The sequence below is a fragment of the Aotus nancymaae genome, unplaced genomic scaffold (assembly GCF_030222135.1).
Source record: "Aotus nancymaae isolate 86718 unplaced genomic scaffold, 86718_ANA_hifiasm-v0.15.2.pri h1tg000014l, whole genome shotgun sequence".
Classification (NCBI taxonomy): Eukaryota; Metazoa; Chordata; class Mammalia; order Primates; family Aotidae; genus Aotus; species Aotus nancymaae.
Genome location: NW_026988425.1, coordinates 37353624 through 37372499, shown reverse-complemented (window position 1 = coordinate 37372499; position 18876 = coordinate 37353624). Strand labels below are relative to the sequence as shown.

The following is an 18876-nucleotide window of genomic DNA, read 5'->3' as shown; positions in this document are numbered from 1 at the left end:
GTATCCAAAAATTTATCCATTTCTTTCAGATTATCTAATTTGTTGGTGTATAATTATTTATAGTAGTCTCTTATGATCTTTGTGTTTCTGTGGTATCATAGTAATACCTTCTTTTTCATCCTGATTTTTATTTATTTACTTTTTTTTTTTCAGTCTAGCTAAAAGTTTGTCAATTCTATTTACCTTTAAAAAACCCACTCTTTGTTTTGTTGATCTTTTGTATTGTTTTCTTGGTTTATATTTCACTTATTTCTGATCTGATCTTTATTATTCTCTTCTACTAATTTTGGGTTTAGTTTACTTTCTTGTTCTTCTATTTCCTTGAGGTACAATGTTAGGTTATTTAATTGACACCTTTCTTCTTTTTTTATTAGGCATTTATTGCTAAAAATCTTCCCTCTTAGAATTGCTTTTGCTTTATCCCATAGGCTTTGATATGTTGTAATTCTATTCCACTTGTAAGAAATTTTTTAATTTATCTGATATGGTTTGGCTCTGTGTCCCTACCCAAATTTCATCTTGTAGCTCCCATAATTCCCCCGTGCTATGGGAGGGATCCAGTTGGAGATAACTGAATCATGGGAATAGGTCTTTCCTGGGATGTTCTTGTGATAGTGAGTAAGTCTCATGACATCTGGTGGTTTTATAAAGAGGAATTTCTCTGCACAAGCTCTTTTTTCTGCCATCATCAATGTAAGACATGACTTGCTCCTCCTTGCCTTCCGCCATGACTATGAGGCCTCCCCAGACATGTGGAACTGTAAGTCCATTAAACCCTTTTTCCTCCTAGTCTTGGATATGTCTTTATTAGCAGCATGAAAGTGGACTAATACATTATCTTTTAATTTTTACATTGACCCATTGGTGGTTCAGGAGCAAGTTAACTTCCATGTATTTGTGATATTCCAAATGTTCCTCCTGTTATTCATGTCTAGTTTTACGCCATTGTGGTCTGGAAAAATACTTAATATAACTTCAATCTTCTTAAATATGTTAAGACTTGTTTTGTGGCCTAATATATGATCTATCCTGAAGAATGTTCCATGTGCAGTTGAGAAAAGTGTGTATTCTGCAACTGTAAGATAGAATGCTCTGTATGTGTTTGTTAGGTTCAGTTGGTCTGGAATGCAGTTTAAATCCAGTGTTTCTTTCTGATTTTCTGTCTGCCCATTGATGATAGTGGGGGATTGAAGTCCCTTACTATTAATATTGTTGTGTTGCAATCTATCTCTCCCTTCAGTTCTATTAATATTTGCTTTACATATTTATGTACTTACTCAGATGTTGGTTATACATATATTTACAACTATTATATCCTCTTGCTGAACTAACTCCTTTATCACTGTATACTAATCTTCTTTGACTCTTTTTATAGTTTTTGACCTAAAGTCTATTTGATATAAGCATAGCTACTACTGTTCCCTTTGGTTTCCATTTGCACAGAATATCTTTTTACATCCTTTCACTTTCAGTCGATGTGTGTCCTTACAAGTGAAATGAGCCTCTTACAGGCAGTGTATAGATGGGTCTTGCTTTTCAAGCTACTCTATGTCTTTTAATTTGGAGAATTTGATCAATTTATATTCAAGGTAATTATTGATAGGTACACTTTTATTACCACCATTTTAAAATTGTCTTCTAGTAGAGCTTTTCATCCTATTTATTTCTGGTTAAGTAATTTTCTCTAGTAGTATTTTTGATTCCTTGCCTTTTATTTTTAGTATGCATATTAAATATATAGTGTATATTTAGTGTGTGTATTTTTGCTCTGTGGTTACCATGAGTCTTACAAAAAACATCTTACAGTAATAACAAGTTATTTTAGGCTAACAACTTAACCTTAATTGGGGAAAAAGAAACCCTCTACACTTTAACTCCACTCCCCCTCCACGTTTTGAATATTTGATGTCACAATTTACATTTTTATGTTGCATATGTCTTAACAAATGATTGTAGTTATTATTATTAACAGTTTGTCTTTTAACCTTAATACTAAAGATGTAAGTGATTTATACACCACCATTACAGTACTATTCTGAATTTGACTGCATACTTACTTTTATCAGTGAGTTTTATACTTTCAGATGTTTTTGTATTACTCATTTGTACCATTTTCTTCAGCTTGAGGAACTCCCTTTAGCAGTTCTTGTTAGATAGGTCTGGTGGTAATGAATTTCTTCAGCTTTTGTTTGTCTGGGAAAGTCTTTATCCTTCATTTCTGAAGGATAGCTTCGCTGGGTACTGTATTCTTGGTTAGCAGTTTTTGTCCTTCAAAACTGAATATATCATCCCACCTCCTCTTGGCCTGTAAGTTTTTCTCCCGAGAAGTCTGCTGCTAGGCACATTGGAACTCCCTTATATGTTATTTGCTTTTTTCTCTTGCTGTTTTCAGGATCCTCCCTTTGTCTTTGATCTTTGACAGTTTGATTAAAATATGTCCTCAGACAGCCTTATTTGGATTTAATCTGATTAGAGACCTTTGACATTCCTGTAACTGGATATTTACATCTTTCTTCAAGTTTCAAAAGTTTTCTGCTATTATTTCTTTAAAAAAGCTTTCTACCCGTTTGTCTTTCTTCTATTCCCTCTTGAACGCGAATGACTCAAACATTTGTTCTTTTGATGCTATCCCATAAATCCTGTAAGCATTTTTCATTCTTTTTCATTCTTTTTTTCTTTTTAATCCTCACAGTATATTTTCAAATACCTTCAAGTTCACAGATTCTTTCTTCTGTTTAATCAACTTTGCTTTTGATACATTTTTCATTTTGTTCACTGTATTTTTCTGTTACAATATTTCAGTTTTATTTTTAAAAAATATTTCTCTATTAAATTTCTCATTCTGGTCACTTATTCTTTTCTTAATTTCATTGAACTGTTTCTTGCATTTTATTGAAGTTCATTGAACTTCCTTAAAACAGCTACTTTGAAATTTTTTCAGAAGTTCATAGTGCTCCATCTCTTTAGAGCCAGTCACTAGCACCTTATTTTGTTCATCTGATGATGTCATATTTCTCTAATTGTTCTTGATCATTTTGATCATGTGACAATGTCTGCACATTGACAAAGCAGATACTTATTCCAGTTTCACAGTCTAGCTTCATCTAGGAATATCCTTCAATAGTAAGCCTATCTAGAGATTTTGGGCAGGTTGTCTGGTATGGTCCCCGACTGTGACTACTGCACACATTGCAATGCGAGGGGGCCCTCTAAGCCCAGGACTGTCACAGCCAGCACAGTGCTAAGCTGAAGTCCCATGGTTGCCAAAGCTGTCACAGCACTGGGCTAGAATCTCATGGCTGCTGAGGCTTTTGCAGTCCTGAGGTGTACCCAAAGCCCATGGCCACTGAAGCTAGTACATTGCTGGGTCCTGCCCAAAACCCACAGCTTCTGAGGCCTTTCTGTCACTAGGGATTATTTGGACTCCAAATCCTCTGTAGTTGGCCAGCAGCGATACAGGCTAGAACTTGAGTCCATCTTGAAGGGGCTATGTGTTCCCATATGGTGTTGGGATAGGTCTAGGGGCTGTCTGTGGGTATCAGTCTGGCATTGGGCTGTGTAGGACTTTCCAGTGCTGGGTTTTACTGTGGTGGGCCCAGTGTTGGAGTGCAAAGCAAAGTCCTATGCTTACTTCCCTTTCTTTCCCTCAAGTGTATGGTATGTCTCTCCATGCTGTGCTGCCTATTGCTGGGGAAGGGGTAACATGGATAATGTATAACTGTCCTTCCCACCTTCTTCAATGTGTCTTTTCTATTATCATGCTATAACTAGGTATAGTAATCTCTAACCTGGTTTCTCTAGCTCTTGTGAAGTAGTTTCATGTGTGGATAGTTATTCAAATTGATGTTTATGCAGGGGAATGATTGCTGGAGAATCCTATTCAACCATCTTATACCATCCTTCTCTTCTAAATCTTATTTTTGTAAATGTATTTCAAAGTAAATTTCAGACATTGGTACATGTATCCCTAATACTTTACCACTTCCTCATATATTTACTTATTTTATTTTTAATTGCTATTATAATGCAGGTTACTTTTAGGTTACACACACACACACACACACACACACACACACACACACATCTCTCAAAAAGTCAACTGACGAATGTTTCAGTCAATTGGTTGCTTTCAATAGGACTTACCAGGAGCATTCATTTCTATCAGGCATGTTGGTTCTCACAAAACAAAGACTGAAAAATCATTTGCAAACACTCTGGCTTTTGGCTGCTTTGCTTTCAAGGGAATACAGAATTGATCTTCATAAGCAAGCCAGGGTCAGTACAATAACACTGAAGAAGAATGCTTAAGAACTGGAGTACTGTTTTACTTATGACCTCACAGTCAGATCTCATTATGGCAGATTGAACTAGCTTTATCCCTTCTCCTGCAACTTGACCTTTTCAATCATACCTATGATGCCATTCCCACACAACTCTTACTTGCCTTTGGTTTTAAAAACAAATCGGGGAAGGAGGGTTGTTGAACATTGGACTATTTTAACCCCTCCCCACCTACTGCTTTTCAGTGTATGAGTAAATGGTATTGCCTTTGCTTCTTAACCTCCAAAGACATGATAAAAAGCAAGTCTGAGGCAGCTCCATGCATTACTTCAGCTCTACCTGTTCTCTAGGTATTGAAAATGACATATTTCACAGTGCAGACTCAATCAGAGTCTCCTGAAAACCCCACTATTCCAATAGCCTTTGGCAGCATGTACGTGGGATTTAAATTACATACTGCTTCAGAGTGACTCCCTGGGGAACCTTCTCTGAATCATACTGAAATGCGGGTTTTCAAATGTCTGCATATGTTGTGCAAAAATGTTGGCACATGGAAGTGACACTTTTTCTGTGTGAAATGAAGTCAGGAGCTGGGAGTAGGATCAAATTAATCACACAATGTGAAAATGTGTTTGCCCCAAATGAGGCCATGGTTTTCCAATCCATAACTGTCTGTGAAGGACCAACCACATGTAAGACAATCCATTAGGCAATGAAGGGGATACAAAGGCAGAGAAATCATGGTGCTTTTCTTGACCAAGTTACAAATCTAACAGAAGACATGAGTCAGGTATACAGATGATATAATATAAAGTAGAAAGCGGAGAAGAGAGGAATGGCTTCTGGCTGGAAGAGTACACAAAGACTTCATAGAACTGGAGGTAACTGGGACATGCTTTGAAGTGGTTGTTGTGTTTCTGTGGGTAGAGATAGGAGAAGGATATTCCAAGGGGTCAGATCAATATGTGAACAACATTCAGCATTGGGAAAATGAAGAGGAGGTCTATGGAATAGCAAATAATCTATCCTAGCTGGAATACACGCATGTATTCAGTGAAAAGACAGGAAAGTGAGTTGGGGCTATATTGTGACAGATTCCAGAGTTCAAGCCTTAGGGTTTGGAAAACAGTAGTGAGCCAGAAAAGAATATTAAATGCAACAGTGATAGGATTCGAACTTTATTTTGGGAAGATTATTCTGGTAGAGAGTATGAATCAAAAATGAAGACAGAGAACACATAGAAATAGCATCTTTTATTTTATTATTCTTTACTTTTTCACTTTTTTTCTGCTTGACTGCAACATCATTTTTTAATTTTTTTCCCTTTTTTTCAGAAACAGCGTCTTTTACGTTTATTCTCTTAATATCACAGTAAAAAAGTGGCTAAAGAAATTTGATATTCTGACTGCAAATAATGTCTTTCAAGGAGCTATGCAGCTGGTGCCTGAAAATCCATTACTACTACAGTGGCCTGATCCTTTCTTCTTGATCTTGTACAAAGTCCAAAATGAATGTTGGGTGTTTTTATTAAAGCCAAAGCTGACTCCAACTCTTTCATCAATATCAAGAACTTTATAACTAATATAAACACCAAAAGTCATTATTTGAGGAAATAAACTCTAATAATTCATAATATGAAATGAAGGAAATGAAATTCTTTTCATTTCCACTTTCGTGGATGCCTACGCTCAATTATACGTTTATGGCAATGTTGTCAATATTTGGGGTTACATTAAGTAGAGAAAAGCTAACGTCTCTACCACCATATAAACTCCATAAACCACAATGAATCTAACTAGCATGCACTAACATTGGAGTGCCCATCATGTACCAAATGTTTAGGTACTTTGTAGGTATATCTTCGGTCATCATAGTTTCTTATTTATTTATCACACAAAACTTTTGCCATAGGTATTACGAACCTTAAATTTCAGATGAAATATATAAGGCATAAAGACACTATTCTATCTGGAATCAGACAGCAACACATTTTAAAGCTAGAGTTTAAACCCAGGTCTGTTTGACTGGAGTCTTACTTCAGTTCCTCCAACCGAAGGGATGTGAAGGGTGTAGGTTGTGGCTAAGCTTGTCAATTACTTTAAAACAGCTATCAAATGAATGCTTCTTTTTTTCTCAACTAATGGTTTTTTTAACTACACCAATTAGGAAATCCCAGAACATCGAAGAGATGTTTGAGAAACTAACAGAAGCCTTGAGACTGGAATGACAAACCTTGAAATATGCCATATTGAAAGTCTAACAAATATCATTTGCTACTAAAGAGGATGGCTAAATCGTGGAGGGCTGGAAAGCTTCAGAGCTAGGCTGCACCATCTGGGTGGTCCTTGAGATCCCAAAAGCGTTTTCCATAGAAGATATCTGAAAAGATTTTGAGGATACCCTCCAGCTGCTACGGCTCCTTCTCAGTTGCAAGCAGACCTGTTGTCATCAAGTAGTTTGTAAAACGAGCCACTTTCTCCACATACCAATCAGTGAGGAGCATGACTAAAAGCTCTCCCAGGTCACTCTACAGAGTGTCCTATGACACACTCGGAATCTTTCTAAGTGAAGCCTGGATGAAGAGCGTGTCTTCTTGACAAGGTCCCTCCTGGCTGCAGAGCTAGACTCAAGCACATAGCAATGATCATACACTTACCCATTAGCTCCAGAAACACCTCTGGGTTGATGGGAAGCAACAAGGGCTAGAGGCTGGATGACCTAGGTTCATGTCCTGGCTATTCCTGTTTCCTTTTTGTTAAGTCATCTGCCCTGACTTCCTGATAGGGCAAGGATTACAAAGATCAAATGAGATCATTTTTAGAAGTGCTTTGAAAAGTGCAGTGGTTCAACCAAATGTATCAATTTGTCTTTATTGAGATAAGCCCACACCATCTTCATCTTCATCAAAGAAGGCTGTGGTGTCTTAAAAAAAAGATTTTTATAATGTAAGAAGCAACTCTCACTGAATATTCTACCATGACTAGTCAGTCCTTTTTGTTCTGGGATGCAAACAGGAGTTTCCAGTAAACTGGGGGTGGGAGAGACTAGAGATCTTCTAGTTGATATACCTAGAAACTCACTCTATTTGATCCCTGGGTAGTGATGCTTTTGGTTGTTTTGTTGTTGTTGTTGTTACTGTTAAGACAGAGTCTCACTCCCATCACCCAGGCTGGAGTGCAGTGGCAGCCTCGACGTCCTGAGCTCAGGTGATCCTCCCACCTCAGCCTTCTGAGTAGCTGGGACTATAAGCGTGCAAACCACCATGCCTGGCTAATTTTTTTTATTTTAGTAGAGATGGGATTTCGCTATGTTGGCCAGGTTGGTCTCAAACTTCTGGGCTCAAGCGATCCACCCACCACCTCAGCCTCTCAAAGTGCTAGGATTACAGGCGTGAGACACTGTGCCTGGCCAACTTTTTTCAAAGGGATTAATTTTGCCTTTTGTAAAATGTAAGAAATATATAGTAACATATAGCACATATGCACTTACCTATATACATATTTTTGAACCTTATTGCAAATTGGCCTAAATTAATTCGACTGCTTAGTTTTTAGATTTTTTTTTTAATTGTGGTGGCCTCCAGCAAGTAAAAATAGATGGTAACTATTTGCTTTTAAACCAGGTTGTATACTACAACAAAAGCAAATTCCAAGTCAAATTCTGCCATGTATACAAATATCCATGGGCAAGAACCCACAAAAATTACACAACCTGCTGTTGTAAATTTGGTGCTATCTCCTCTTTGTCCTTTCAGGAACTCCAAAGCATGCATCAGAGACAATCCCCCACATCTGGTTCTTTTTCTTCCTGTGCACACTACTGGGCCACATTTCCCAGAAATGTCACAGTTGGGTTGGGACAATGTGACCATGTTCTGAATTGGCACAGAAAATCTCTCACAAGCCTTCTTTTTCTTTACCTCCCACCCCGGAGGTCCATCTTGAAGACCATTTTTGCATTATAAGATGGTGGTATTAAAGACAGAATGACTCAAGTCTTCAAGTCACCATTTGGAGGAAGATAGCTGAGGAGAGCTGCCTGGAAAGAAACATCCACTTTGGACTTAGACTAAGTGCAAAAAATAAATTTTGTGTCAAGCCACCAAGATTTGGATTTGTTACAATAGGTAATGCTAATTATCCTAATTAATACAAGCACCTGCTTGTATCTGCTGAGAGAGATACATCAATATTCTAATGGCAAAATCAGCAAACCATCTTGCTGAGGGAGCAGGCAAATGAGTCTCCTGCTGTGTGAGGGAAACACAGAAATGAATGGAGCTCTAGCTGTATTCAGCCACTGCAAAGTAGCTTGATTTCTAGAGTTGCTGGATTCTTACTCTGTGTCCACATAAAAATAGAGAAACATGAATAATCTTTCTAGCTAATCACATACTTCACAAATAAAAACATTGCATCTAACATCATTTATGCTAATTAACAAACCCACTAGTATGAATATCTGATAACATGATTCTAAGTATTTTTGCTGCCACTTTGAATTCCATAGTAAAGTTCTTCAAATAATAACTAACCAGTCTGGATTCCTGCCTAAGACAGAAGTGAAGGTCCAAATATTTAACCACTGGCACGGCACAATCACCAAGGGATGAAAATAGATGTAAATTCTTATGCCAGAATGGTGCCTTCTAGCCTGGATTACTTCAAGTGTTAACTAAGCTCCCCTAGGGTAGAGGTTAAAGTAATTCATACAGTCACTGTTTATATTGAAGCATTTTAAAAATAAATCACAGACAATATAACAGTTGCCTAATTCACAGCCATCACCCATTGTATTCATTTCTCGCCTCACTCCAAGAATTACGAGCAAAGGATCATGGGATCTATTCCTAACTGAGAGATTAGATCAATAAAATTAGCCATCTGTCCACGGAAGGCTTTAAACTCAGGTTGTATTTAAGTATTATGTTTCCAAGTGCCCAGATGTTACAGAAAAGTGCCTGCTGATACAACTCCTTTTGCACAATGTAAACCACTAAATGGCTAATATAAACTTATTGCACCAAGAAAAATAAATAGCACTAACATTGCATTAAATCTGATTCAGGATTTTGGGTGCCCTGTCAGCAAACACAAGTGTTAAAATTTAAATTGCTCAGGACTTGCAGAGTCAGACAAGAAAGAATTGTCAAGTGTCTTTAGGGGAATAGAGAAGAGGGATACTGGAAATGAGATCAAAGCACTGGGAAGTATATCCTTGCTCCATCTGGTTGGTGAAAATAATAATTATTATGACTATTGTTAGATCATATACTGTCCTTAGGTAGCACTTCAGCTCTTTCTTTTATTTATTTTTATTTTTATTTTTTTGAGACAGAGTCTTGCTCTGTCGCCAGGTGCCAGGCTGGAGTGCAGTGGCGCGATCTAGCTCACTGCAACCTCCGCCTCCTGGGTTCAAGCAATTCTCCTGCCTCAGCCTCCTGGGTAGCTGGGAGTACAGGCACATGCCACCATGCCCAGCTAATTTTTTTTGTATTTTTAGTAGAGATGGGGATGTTGGCCAGGACGGTCTCGATCTCTTGACCTCGTGATCCGCCCACCTCGGCCTCCCAAAGTGCTGGGATTACAGGCATGAGCTACTGTGCCCGGCCCCACTTCAGCTCTTTCAAAGCACTAGTCTGCTTTATTTCCTTTGATGCTTAAAATAAAATAGTGGGGTTATCTTGGATAAGTGGAATTTTTTTCCAGCTGAGGAAACATCAATAGGAAATGGACTGAGCCTGGTCTATCTTTCTATGCCCTAATAGTGACTCCTGAATTACTCCAATCAACTTAGCAATGAGCAAAACCTGGACCATTTCTTAGCTCTCTGGCTTTATAGAGACTTTCACTGACTCCCAGTAACATATCAGTTTGAATAATTCTGTTTTAGGGACTGCTGCTCCCTTACCACATCCTACAAAACTTCCCCCAAGACAATTACCAGGCAAAAATCCTCCTCATTTTCCAAACCAAAAATCAAGGCTTGTTTTTGACCAGAGAATCTTTCTGATTTGTGAATTCATTTATCTGAAAAATTTTACAATTCAATACAAATTACATCACATGTAGCCATACCTTAATACATACAGAAAGGAATAAAAGTACATAAAATCATAAATGCCTGTGTTTATGACTTCTGATGCATGGAAATACAGAAATTCTTTCAGGTTTTTTTCCTTGTCCAGATTAAACAATCCCAATTTCTTAAACGTTGCCTTCGAATGTCAGTCTTCCTTTTTAATGCCCTGGTACATGCATTACCTTGTTGGATCTTCCGTGGAACACTATATGGTAGAGTCTTTCTTTATCCTATTTTTACATATGAGGAAACGGAGGATTACAGAGCATATATAACTGGCCCACTGTCACCATGTAGCTGCACAGTGTCAGAACTTGAACCCAAATGTGTGGAATATCAAAATATGTGCTCTCACCCAAGTCTTCCTGATCCGCCAGGAGAAACTAGCTTTGAAGGCTGAAAGAACAAGCTTGGGATTGGGGGTGAGGGGAGATAAGGAGGGGAAATGTCGGTTATATAGAGAACAGCCTGCCTTCTTGTTAACGCCACTGCAAGGTTTCCATCTTTGAGCCGTCAACTGAGAGCCTAAGAACAGGGTTTGTTCTGGTTAAAATACAGGTGCCCAGAGCAATGTGTCATCACCATCAGCCACAGCTGGGCATGGAGGTACGCAGTGGAGACGGTCAGCTAACACAGAGTACCTGGCTGGAGGTACCAGGGAGAGGAAGGCCGTGGGAGAGTCCAAACTGTTTTGGCATGTCTCAAAGTGTGCATCAAATCCTCTGAGGTTCTTGTTTAAAAAGGCAGGTGCCTGGGTTGCACTACTAAAAATTCACATCCACTTAATGCTGAATTACCTGCTGAGGGCGGAGACGCGCGCAGAGCCAGCTCTGGAACGTGCGCCCTCTGCTGGCAGAAATGTGTTTTGACTCACCTACATGAGAAACCCATGAGGGGTCCTGCAAGGAAGCAAAAGTCCACCTGCTCATTTCAGGAGGCTGAAACTACACCCTGGGGTCCTTCCTCGAAAGGGAGGTCCACAATCAGTGAAAGCAAAGATGAGTTTGGAGGATTTCCTCTAAAAGCTGCCACTTCGGTTCTGCCATATCTCCTCACCTTTTCCCTTTTTCTGTACCTGAAACAGCAGGTGCATCCCTAAGATATGCAGCTTGACATGCAAAAACAAAGGCAAGGCACATGGGCCTTGAGCAGCGCAAAAGATTTTCTGCTGCAATCAAGACCTCACATCATTCAGTCAGCTGGGAAACACTACAGTCCTGCCTGCCCAGGGCATGAGGCAGGAGAACATGAGGTAGCCACAGGGTAGTCCTGGGCAAGCTGGGGTCCCACCTCAGCCGGGGATGCTGAGTCCCAGTCTTCCAGAGATCCAGCCAAAATTACTAGACCATTTTTGGGCTGTAGTAAGCCATGAACAGATGGACAACTATTCCCCAAAGAATGCTAAGGTTATTAAACCCCTCGGCTCTGGGTAAGAAAAACAAAAAGCACCACTCAGCTCCTTTCTGACCAAGACACTCTTCCCTGAGAAATAATTTAGAAAATCAAGCCTTGCCTCACCTTAAACTACACTTACTCCTGACCTTGACTTCTCTGTTCCTTTACCTCACAGAGAATTAATGGAAAGAGAGAGACTAACCAAGGAGATGGAATCAGAGAGAGAGGTGCTTCCTTATAGGGATTAGATATGACATTGAAACCAGCAGGAGGGAAGGCAGGCTGATGGAGTGAAGAATCAGAGGAAAACATTTCTGTCACGGTGCCTGAATTGCATGGGCATTAGGAGTTGGAGATGCGTGTGCTAGGTCCCTAGCACCTAGCTTCTAGTGGCCCATGGCCTTTGTGAGCTACAGTTTTCCCTAAAAATCAGACAGCCTGAATTAGCACTGTGATATGGAGTACAGTGGGACAGGAAGGGACATACGGATAAGACAATCTCCCCCAAATGCCCTGCTCTGGGAAGAGGGCTTGAATGAGAGCTATAAGCGAGAAAGTAACCAGTCTCTTGTGAATTCCATGTTGATCAAGGTGGCATTGGGGAAGTAGACCAGGATGACCCCCGGTCCCTGGCCCCTGCCCCTTAGCCACTCAGCCTCACACAAGCAGCAGCAGAATCCCCCTAAGAGGTGCACGTATCTCTACCAGCAACCAACAAGGTGTATTGCCCACAGGCTAACTCTCCTCTTTCAGCCTTTTGTTTTTGCTTCCTGACTTTCCCTACATCTTTATTTTAGTTGGATTATACCACTAGAGAAATATTGAGAAAGCAGAAAGAAAAAGATGAGAGAGCTACATCTTGGTAAGGATGCTTGTGGACGCCCAGATCCTCCAGGGAAAACCTTGAACTCTGAATGCTGATCTGACCTTCTCCCACTGACCCTGGGGCCTCAGGCAAACAGGACAAGCAGGAGGAAAGGCAGGACCCATGTGCAGTTCTCCAGCCCCTCGTGCCAGAGAGTTAGTAAATGTCAGGAGTCTTGTCTAAATAAACAAAGAGCAACCCCAGGCTCTAGGCCTGGGAGCACTGGTCTTTAACCCCAGGAACCCTTCCCAGACATGCCACAGCAGTCAGCCCTAAGTCTGACTTCAGTGACAGAACCTTGTAGAGAGATAAAAGATCTACACCTTATCTACTGCATAGAAATGAGGAGGTCTTAACGGCCCAGCACAGCAAGCCTTCCAAGCCAGAGACCTTTGCCTCTGACGTACCACCTAGCACCACCAAGCGTAAGAGTGCTTAGAAAACAAAGCCAATGTATCCATACAAAAGCAAATAAATCTTGACTTATGTCTCACACCTCATGCAAAACTAACTCAAAATGAATTACAGACCTAAATGTAACACCTAAAAAACTTCTGCAATAAAACATAGGGAAACATCTTTGCAGCCACAGGTTAAGCTTTCAAGAAAACAGCATAAGCCATTTAAAAAATGATAAATTAGACCTTATCAAAATGTAAATCTTCTGCTTTTTGAAAGATACCATTAAGAAAATAAAAAGACAAGCCACATACTAGAAGCTGAGATTTACAAAACACATATCTAATAAAGGACTTGCATCCAGAATATACAAAGAATACTCAAAACTCAATCATAAAAAAGTAAACATCCCATTTTTTTCTTTCTTTCTTTCTTTCTTTTTTTTTTTTTTTTTTCTGAGACAGAGTATTCCTCTGTCACCCACACTGGAGTGCAGTGGTGCAATCCTGGCTCACAGTAACCTCCGTCTCCGAGGGTCAAGTGCTTCTTGTGCCTCAGCCTCCCAAGTAGCTGGGCATGCACCACCAAACCCAGCTAATTTTTGTATTTTTTGTAGAGCTGGGTTTTCGCCATGTTAGCCAGGCTGGTCTCAATCTCCTGATCTTGTGATCTACCCGCCTTGCCCTCCCAAAGTGCTGGGATAACAGGCGTAAGCCACCATACCTGGCCAACATGGATGAATCTTAAAAGCATTACGTTAAGTTGATAGAAGGTGAACACAAAATATGACATTTTGGAAGAGGCAAAACTACAGGGATAGAAGTTAGATCAGTGGTTACCAGGGGCTGGGAAGGAGTCATTTTTCTACAAAGGGACACAAGGGAATATTTTAGGATGATGGAAATGTTTTATATATTTCTATTACAGTAGTGATTACATTACTGTATATGTTTGTTAGGGCTCATCAAACTGTATACTTGATGACCTTTATTGTATGTAAATTGTACCTCAATAAATCTGACTTTAAAATGATAATGAGGACAAGAGTTAGCAATATGTCTGTGGGAATGAAGTGACTTGTTGTATGCCGGTTCCAGCAGTTGTCTGGACTTTCATCTCCCTTCTTCCTGCCCTACCACAGAAGCAAGGCAGTCCTGCACTTTCTGGTGAGAGTCAGGTAATGGGACAAGCACAGGCTAGAGATCCCTCAGGAGGGTGGGAGGTCTGGGTGCCAGTTCCAGTTCCAGTTCAGCTTCTGATGTTAACCTGGACAAGTCACTGAGTCACCCTCAGCCTCATTGCAAAATCAGGGTTGGTTGTTTGTTTTTTGAGACAGCGTTTCTCTCTTGTTGCGGAGGCTGGAGTGCAATGGCACGATCTTGGCTCACCACAACCTCCACCTCCTGGGCTCAAGTGATTCTCCTGCCTCAGCCTCCCAAGTAGGTGGGATTACAGGCATGTGTCACCAGACCTGGCTAATTTTGTATTTTTTTAGTAGAGACAGGGTTTTTCCATGTTGGTCAGGCCAGTCTGAACTCATGACCTTAGGTGATCCACCCGCCTCAGCCTCCCAAAGTGCTGTGATTATAGGCATGAGCCACCACGCCCAGCTGCAAAGTGAGGGTTTTTCACTTCCTTCCAGGCCTATGATTCTAATTTGTAGTCTCAAAAGGAACGAAGGCTATCCAACACGTTGTGTTTCCACATCGTGAAGGCCTGGGAAAAGGAAAGGGCCCTAAACCCTCCCATTCTTCAGAGGCCCCTTTTTCTACCTTCAGGTACTCAAGTGGAACCTCTGACCCTCACAAGCCTTAATCCCCAGGAGTTCAACAAGAGAAGCAAGTGGTTCATCATCACTCCATAAGGCTACAGTCCATGATTCTTAAAAATGAGGCCCTAGACAGTAGCTTCTAAACTCTTTCAGTATCATATGCACTCTATTGTCTTAGGAGGCTTTCGGCATATCCCATTTACCAATGTTTAAGAGCAACTCAGGGTCCCCACACAAAACAGCAGCCTCCACCTAGCCTCCAATCTCTGACCCATGGGAGCTCCATCCACTCTTCAGCCTCCAGGAGGACACCCTACAAGACATGCTACATACCTCTGCAAACACGATGTTCTGAACTCAGTTTCTGGTCCTGAATATCAGAGCTTAAATTTCCATTCCATTGCTTAGTAGTTGTGTGACCTTGGGTGAGATACGCAACCTCTCTAAGCCACAATTTCTCCTTCAGTAAAACAGGGATAGTAATAGTCCTCATCTCCCAGGGCCATTGGGTTGATTAAATAAATTACTGTGAGTCCGTCCACATTGTAGAACAGTGTGGCAAGCACTTAGCGTTAGTTATTATGACTTAATTTAACTTAATTTGAAAACTGTCATTTCTTGTGAGTCCTGGCAAATGCAGAGGTTTCTTTATTAATGTTCAGTGTCAAAAGATGAGCTATCTTGGGGTGAAGGGAAAGGTTGCTTGTGTTGAACACAAACTAGACTCAAACTTGAAGCTGCTACTCGGTTTTTTCTCACTAGAGGTAGGTGGGGATGGGGAATTTTCAGGTTGATTTTAAATCCAAGACTTCTCCAACAAAGCTGTACTTATCAAAAGTAGATTTAGGGGTATGAAGAGACAGCGAGGGCTATCCAAATAAAACAGAATCGCTCCAGTATGCTTGCAAAGTGGTTACGATACCTTCAAAGTACTGTATATGAACCAATTTCTATTGAGGAAACAAGATACAAAGAAACTCCCATATGGATACTAGCAGGATTTGCTAGCGTCTGGGGAAGATTATAAATTAGCTGGTTGCTGCTCACATCAGAGCCAAGCAGGACACATTCAGTTTTTTAATCTGGACCAATTTTCCGGATCAAAAACTAGTCTTTCCAAGGGATGTAAATGAGCCCAGGAGGGAAATTTCCCCTGAAGTTTATGAAGTAGCTGTCATTTTAATCTGAGAAGCTTTCCAACCTGAAAGCCAGTGTCTGGATAAAATTATAAAGTAATAAAAAAAAAATCTCTCCTAGGTCAAACCTAGTCTAAACACTTCTGCTACCTCAAATTTGATGTAATTTAGAAGGTGGCGTTTCCACTATCAAAACCCTATCTACGTTTCAAATAAAACCAAAGAGGCCAACATGGCATATTCCTGGCATCAATATTAGAATGAGCCTGAGTGAACCAGGTAGAAAATCTTTTTAGGGGAGAAACAACAAAAAATAAGAAAGAAAATATGGTGACTCATATGAGCAGTTTTATACAGAAGGCTTTTATAAAATACTTTTTAAAAATTGCCCTTAAATGGATTAAAACATATCCTTAAAAAAGCATTGCATACACTGTTCATGCTTTGAAACTATACATATAACTATGCTTTGTTTAAAAATTGTGACAATTAATCGATTATTTCACGTGAATAAATCTGTAAAATAATTGACTGTGATGTGTGTATCTTAAGGAAGAAAGTTAGAAGCCCTGTCCTCAAATCCTTGAAGGGGGGTGTGTGTGTGTGTGTGTGTGTGTGTGTGTGCAAGCAGAAAGAGAAACAATTTAATATTACCTTGGACTGAAGCTATTATCTGCAAAATGAAGAGCTCATAAACGGAATGGCTCATAATTTAAATATGGTGTAGATTATGATAATGACCTTAGATTTCAAGGCAGGTTAACAAGTGCTGGTAATAAGAGATATGGCTCATAGACTGAGGGCGTTCCCAGAGCCGAAAAGCAACAAGTCCTGTTTCCAGATAGTTTCAATGCCAAAATATTTAAGCATCCACATGGGATCCCGCTAAGACGATTTTCTTTGCCCTCTGATAAATTTTCCTAGCTTTGCCTCTTTCTTAGAGAAACGTTTGTGAAGACAAACTGCACTTTCCGTGAGGTTTTGCAGACTGCATTCACATAAAGTTATATTGTTTTCCATTGTTCATAAGATATAATTAATCCCATAAGACAGCCTCCCTTACAAAGTAAGCTAAGAAAAAACAGATTTTTCAGAATTCTAAATATGGTCCCAGCAAAAAAAAAAAAAAAAAAGAATAAAAATCGTTATTTGGGAAACAATGTTTAGAACTTCATTGTTTAGAATGTTCTACTTTGAATTATCTCACAACATAGGCCAAATCAAAGTAGACCAAAATGCACAAAGACTTTTTACCTGTATGCAGCTTGAGGAAATACAAGTTATTGTGGTTTCCTGTTCTCCCCAATCCCCAATCCCTTATAACAGGCTGCAACGCACATATCTTTGTTTAAATAGCAGAGCAAAGACAGGAGTTCAAAACACGGTAAAATTAACCCACTGGGTGCTTCCTTCTGAACAAACGGCCCCAGAGTGGAAGAGGATGCTAAGTGCAGCGTCCACGTCCCTGCACAGCGCTTGGGCAGGACCCGAGCTGGGCAGAGGGGCTCCAGGCAACCCTTCAGACACTTAACAGGAAATGGCTGGGCTCTGGACAATATGAATTCAGTAAAACGTTTGGAGACGCAGGAGGGGCTGGTTTGACTCCTCTGCACGGTTGCCATCCTCTGTAATTGAGACAGCACGACCGTTGTCCCAACTCTCAGCTCTCTGCGATCAAACACGGGGACCACCAACTCTACTGTGTCTAGAAAACTGATCATTATTTTGACAAACAAATATCCCTAGAGCCGCCCGGGAGCGGGAGAGGGCGAGGTTCGCGTCTTTTCTCAGCTCGGCGCAGAGCTGAAACGAGTGAAGCCGACGCTGGTTGTGGAGAGGGAGGCGGTGCGCAGCCCGGTCAGCGTCCTCGCCCCGGAGCCCGGCAGGGGCGCTCGGGGCGTAGTGGCCCCGGGCGGAGGAGCACCTTACCTGGTTTTCGGAGAGCGGCTCGGAGCGACCACGTGCCGGGTCGGAGGCTGGAAGCCAGGAGCAGGAGCCAGAGCAAGACGCCTCTGGTTAAATCCATTTGGCCGGCAGCGCCTGCAAAGTTTCACCAAGTCCCGGGCGCACAGGGAAAGGGCTTCTCCGGGGGCGGGGGCGAGGGCGGGGGGGACGCAGGTCCCCGAGGATTCCCGGGCCGGAGCGAGGAGGTGGGCGGCTGCGGGGGCTGGGCCCGGAACCAGGGGGTAGTTCCAGGAGGCAGGACGGCAGCCGGGAGGTCGGCGTGCGGGAGTGGAGCCGGCTGCAAGCGGCAGGGCTTTTCGCGGGGGCGGGGGCGACGAAGGAGGCTGACGGGAGGGACGGGCTGGCTGCGGAAGGGAGGGAAGCTCGACGGGCCGTGGGATGAAATTACAATCGAGTGGAAGTGAGAGGGGCAGGCCCTGAAACCCTCACTCCTCGCCCACCTCGGAAGCAGACAGCCCGCCCCTCACCCTCTCTAGCGACCCCCAGCTCAGCCCTTCCGCGCTGGTGACCTAGATTGGGGACCTGGGAGGGACCGACTTCAAGCACTGGAGACGCAGGGCAGGAGTTAGGCGACTGCGGGTCCAGGACCCTCCCCGGTCCTCACCCTCAAATCTTGGGGCGCTCCCCACCCCAGCTGGGCCCTCCTCTGGCCGCGGCCCTCTAGGTCGCTTTTACCCAGCCTGGCGACTTTTTCTAACACCTCAAAGGTTGCTATCGTTGATCCTGCGCGCTTGGGGGATGCGAGGGGTAGACGGGGGTCTGTGATTTGCAAGTGGGGTGGGGTGAGAGGAAGAGGGGCGGGGCCGGCCGGGTCTGAGGCGCTAAGAAGATAAATGGGGTTTAAGGCGCGCAGATGGAGAGCTGAGGCCTCGCCACTCAGACGGGGACGCCGGGTGGGGATTACGGCCCAGCGCGGGGGAGTGGGGGCCCTTCCCGGCAGAGGAAGGCAACTTGAGACCCTCCTGGGGAGGAGATGAAACTCC

At 41.9% G+C, this 18876-nt stretch overlaps 1 protein-coding gene across 2 annotated transcripts in view; it reads right to left on the bottom strand.

The window, feature by feature from the left end:
- Positions 1-18162, bottom strand: part of EGFLAM (EGF like, fibronectin type III and laminin G domains) — a 221792-nt gene extending 203630 nt beyond the window's left edge. For both annotated transcript variants that reach the window (XM_012460023.2, XM_012460024.2), the window contains exon 1: positions 17858-18162. In XM_012460023.2, the coding sequence (XP_012315446.2) occupies positions 17858-17954 (97 nt within the window). In that variant the 5' untranslated portion in view covers positions 17955-18162. The remainder of the gene's footprint in view (positions 1-17857) is intronic.
- Between the last annotated feature and the right edge of the window lie 714 nt (positions 18163-18876).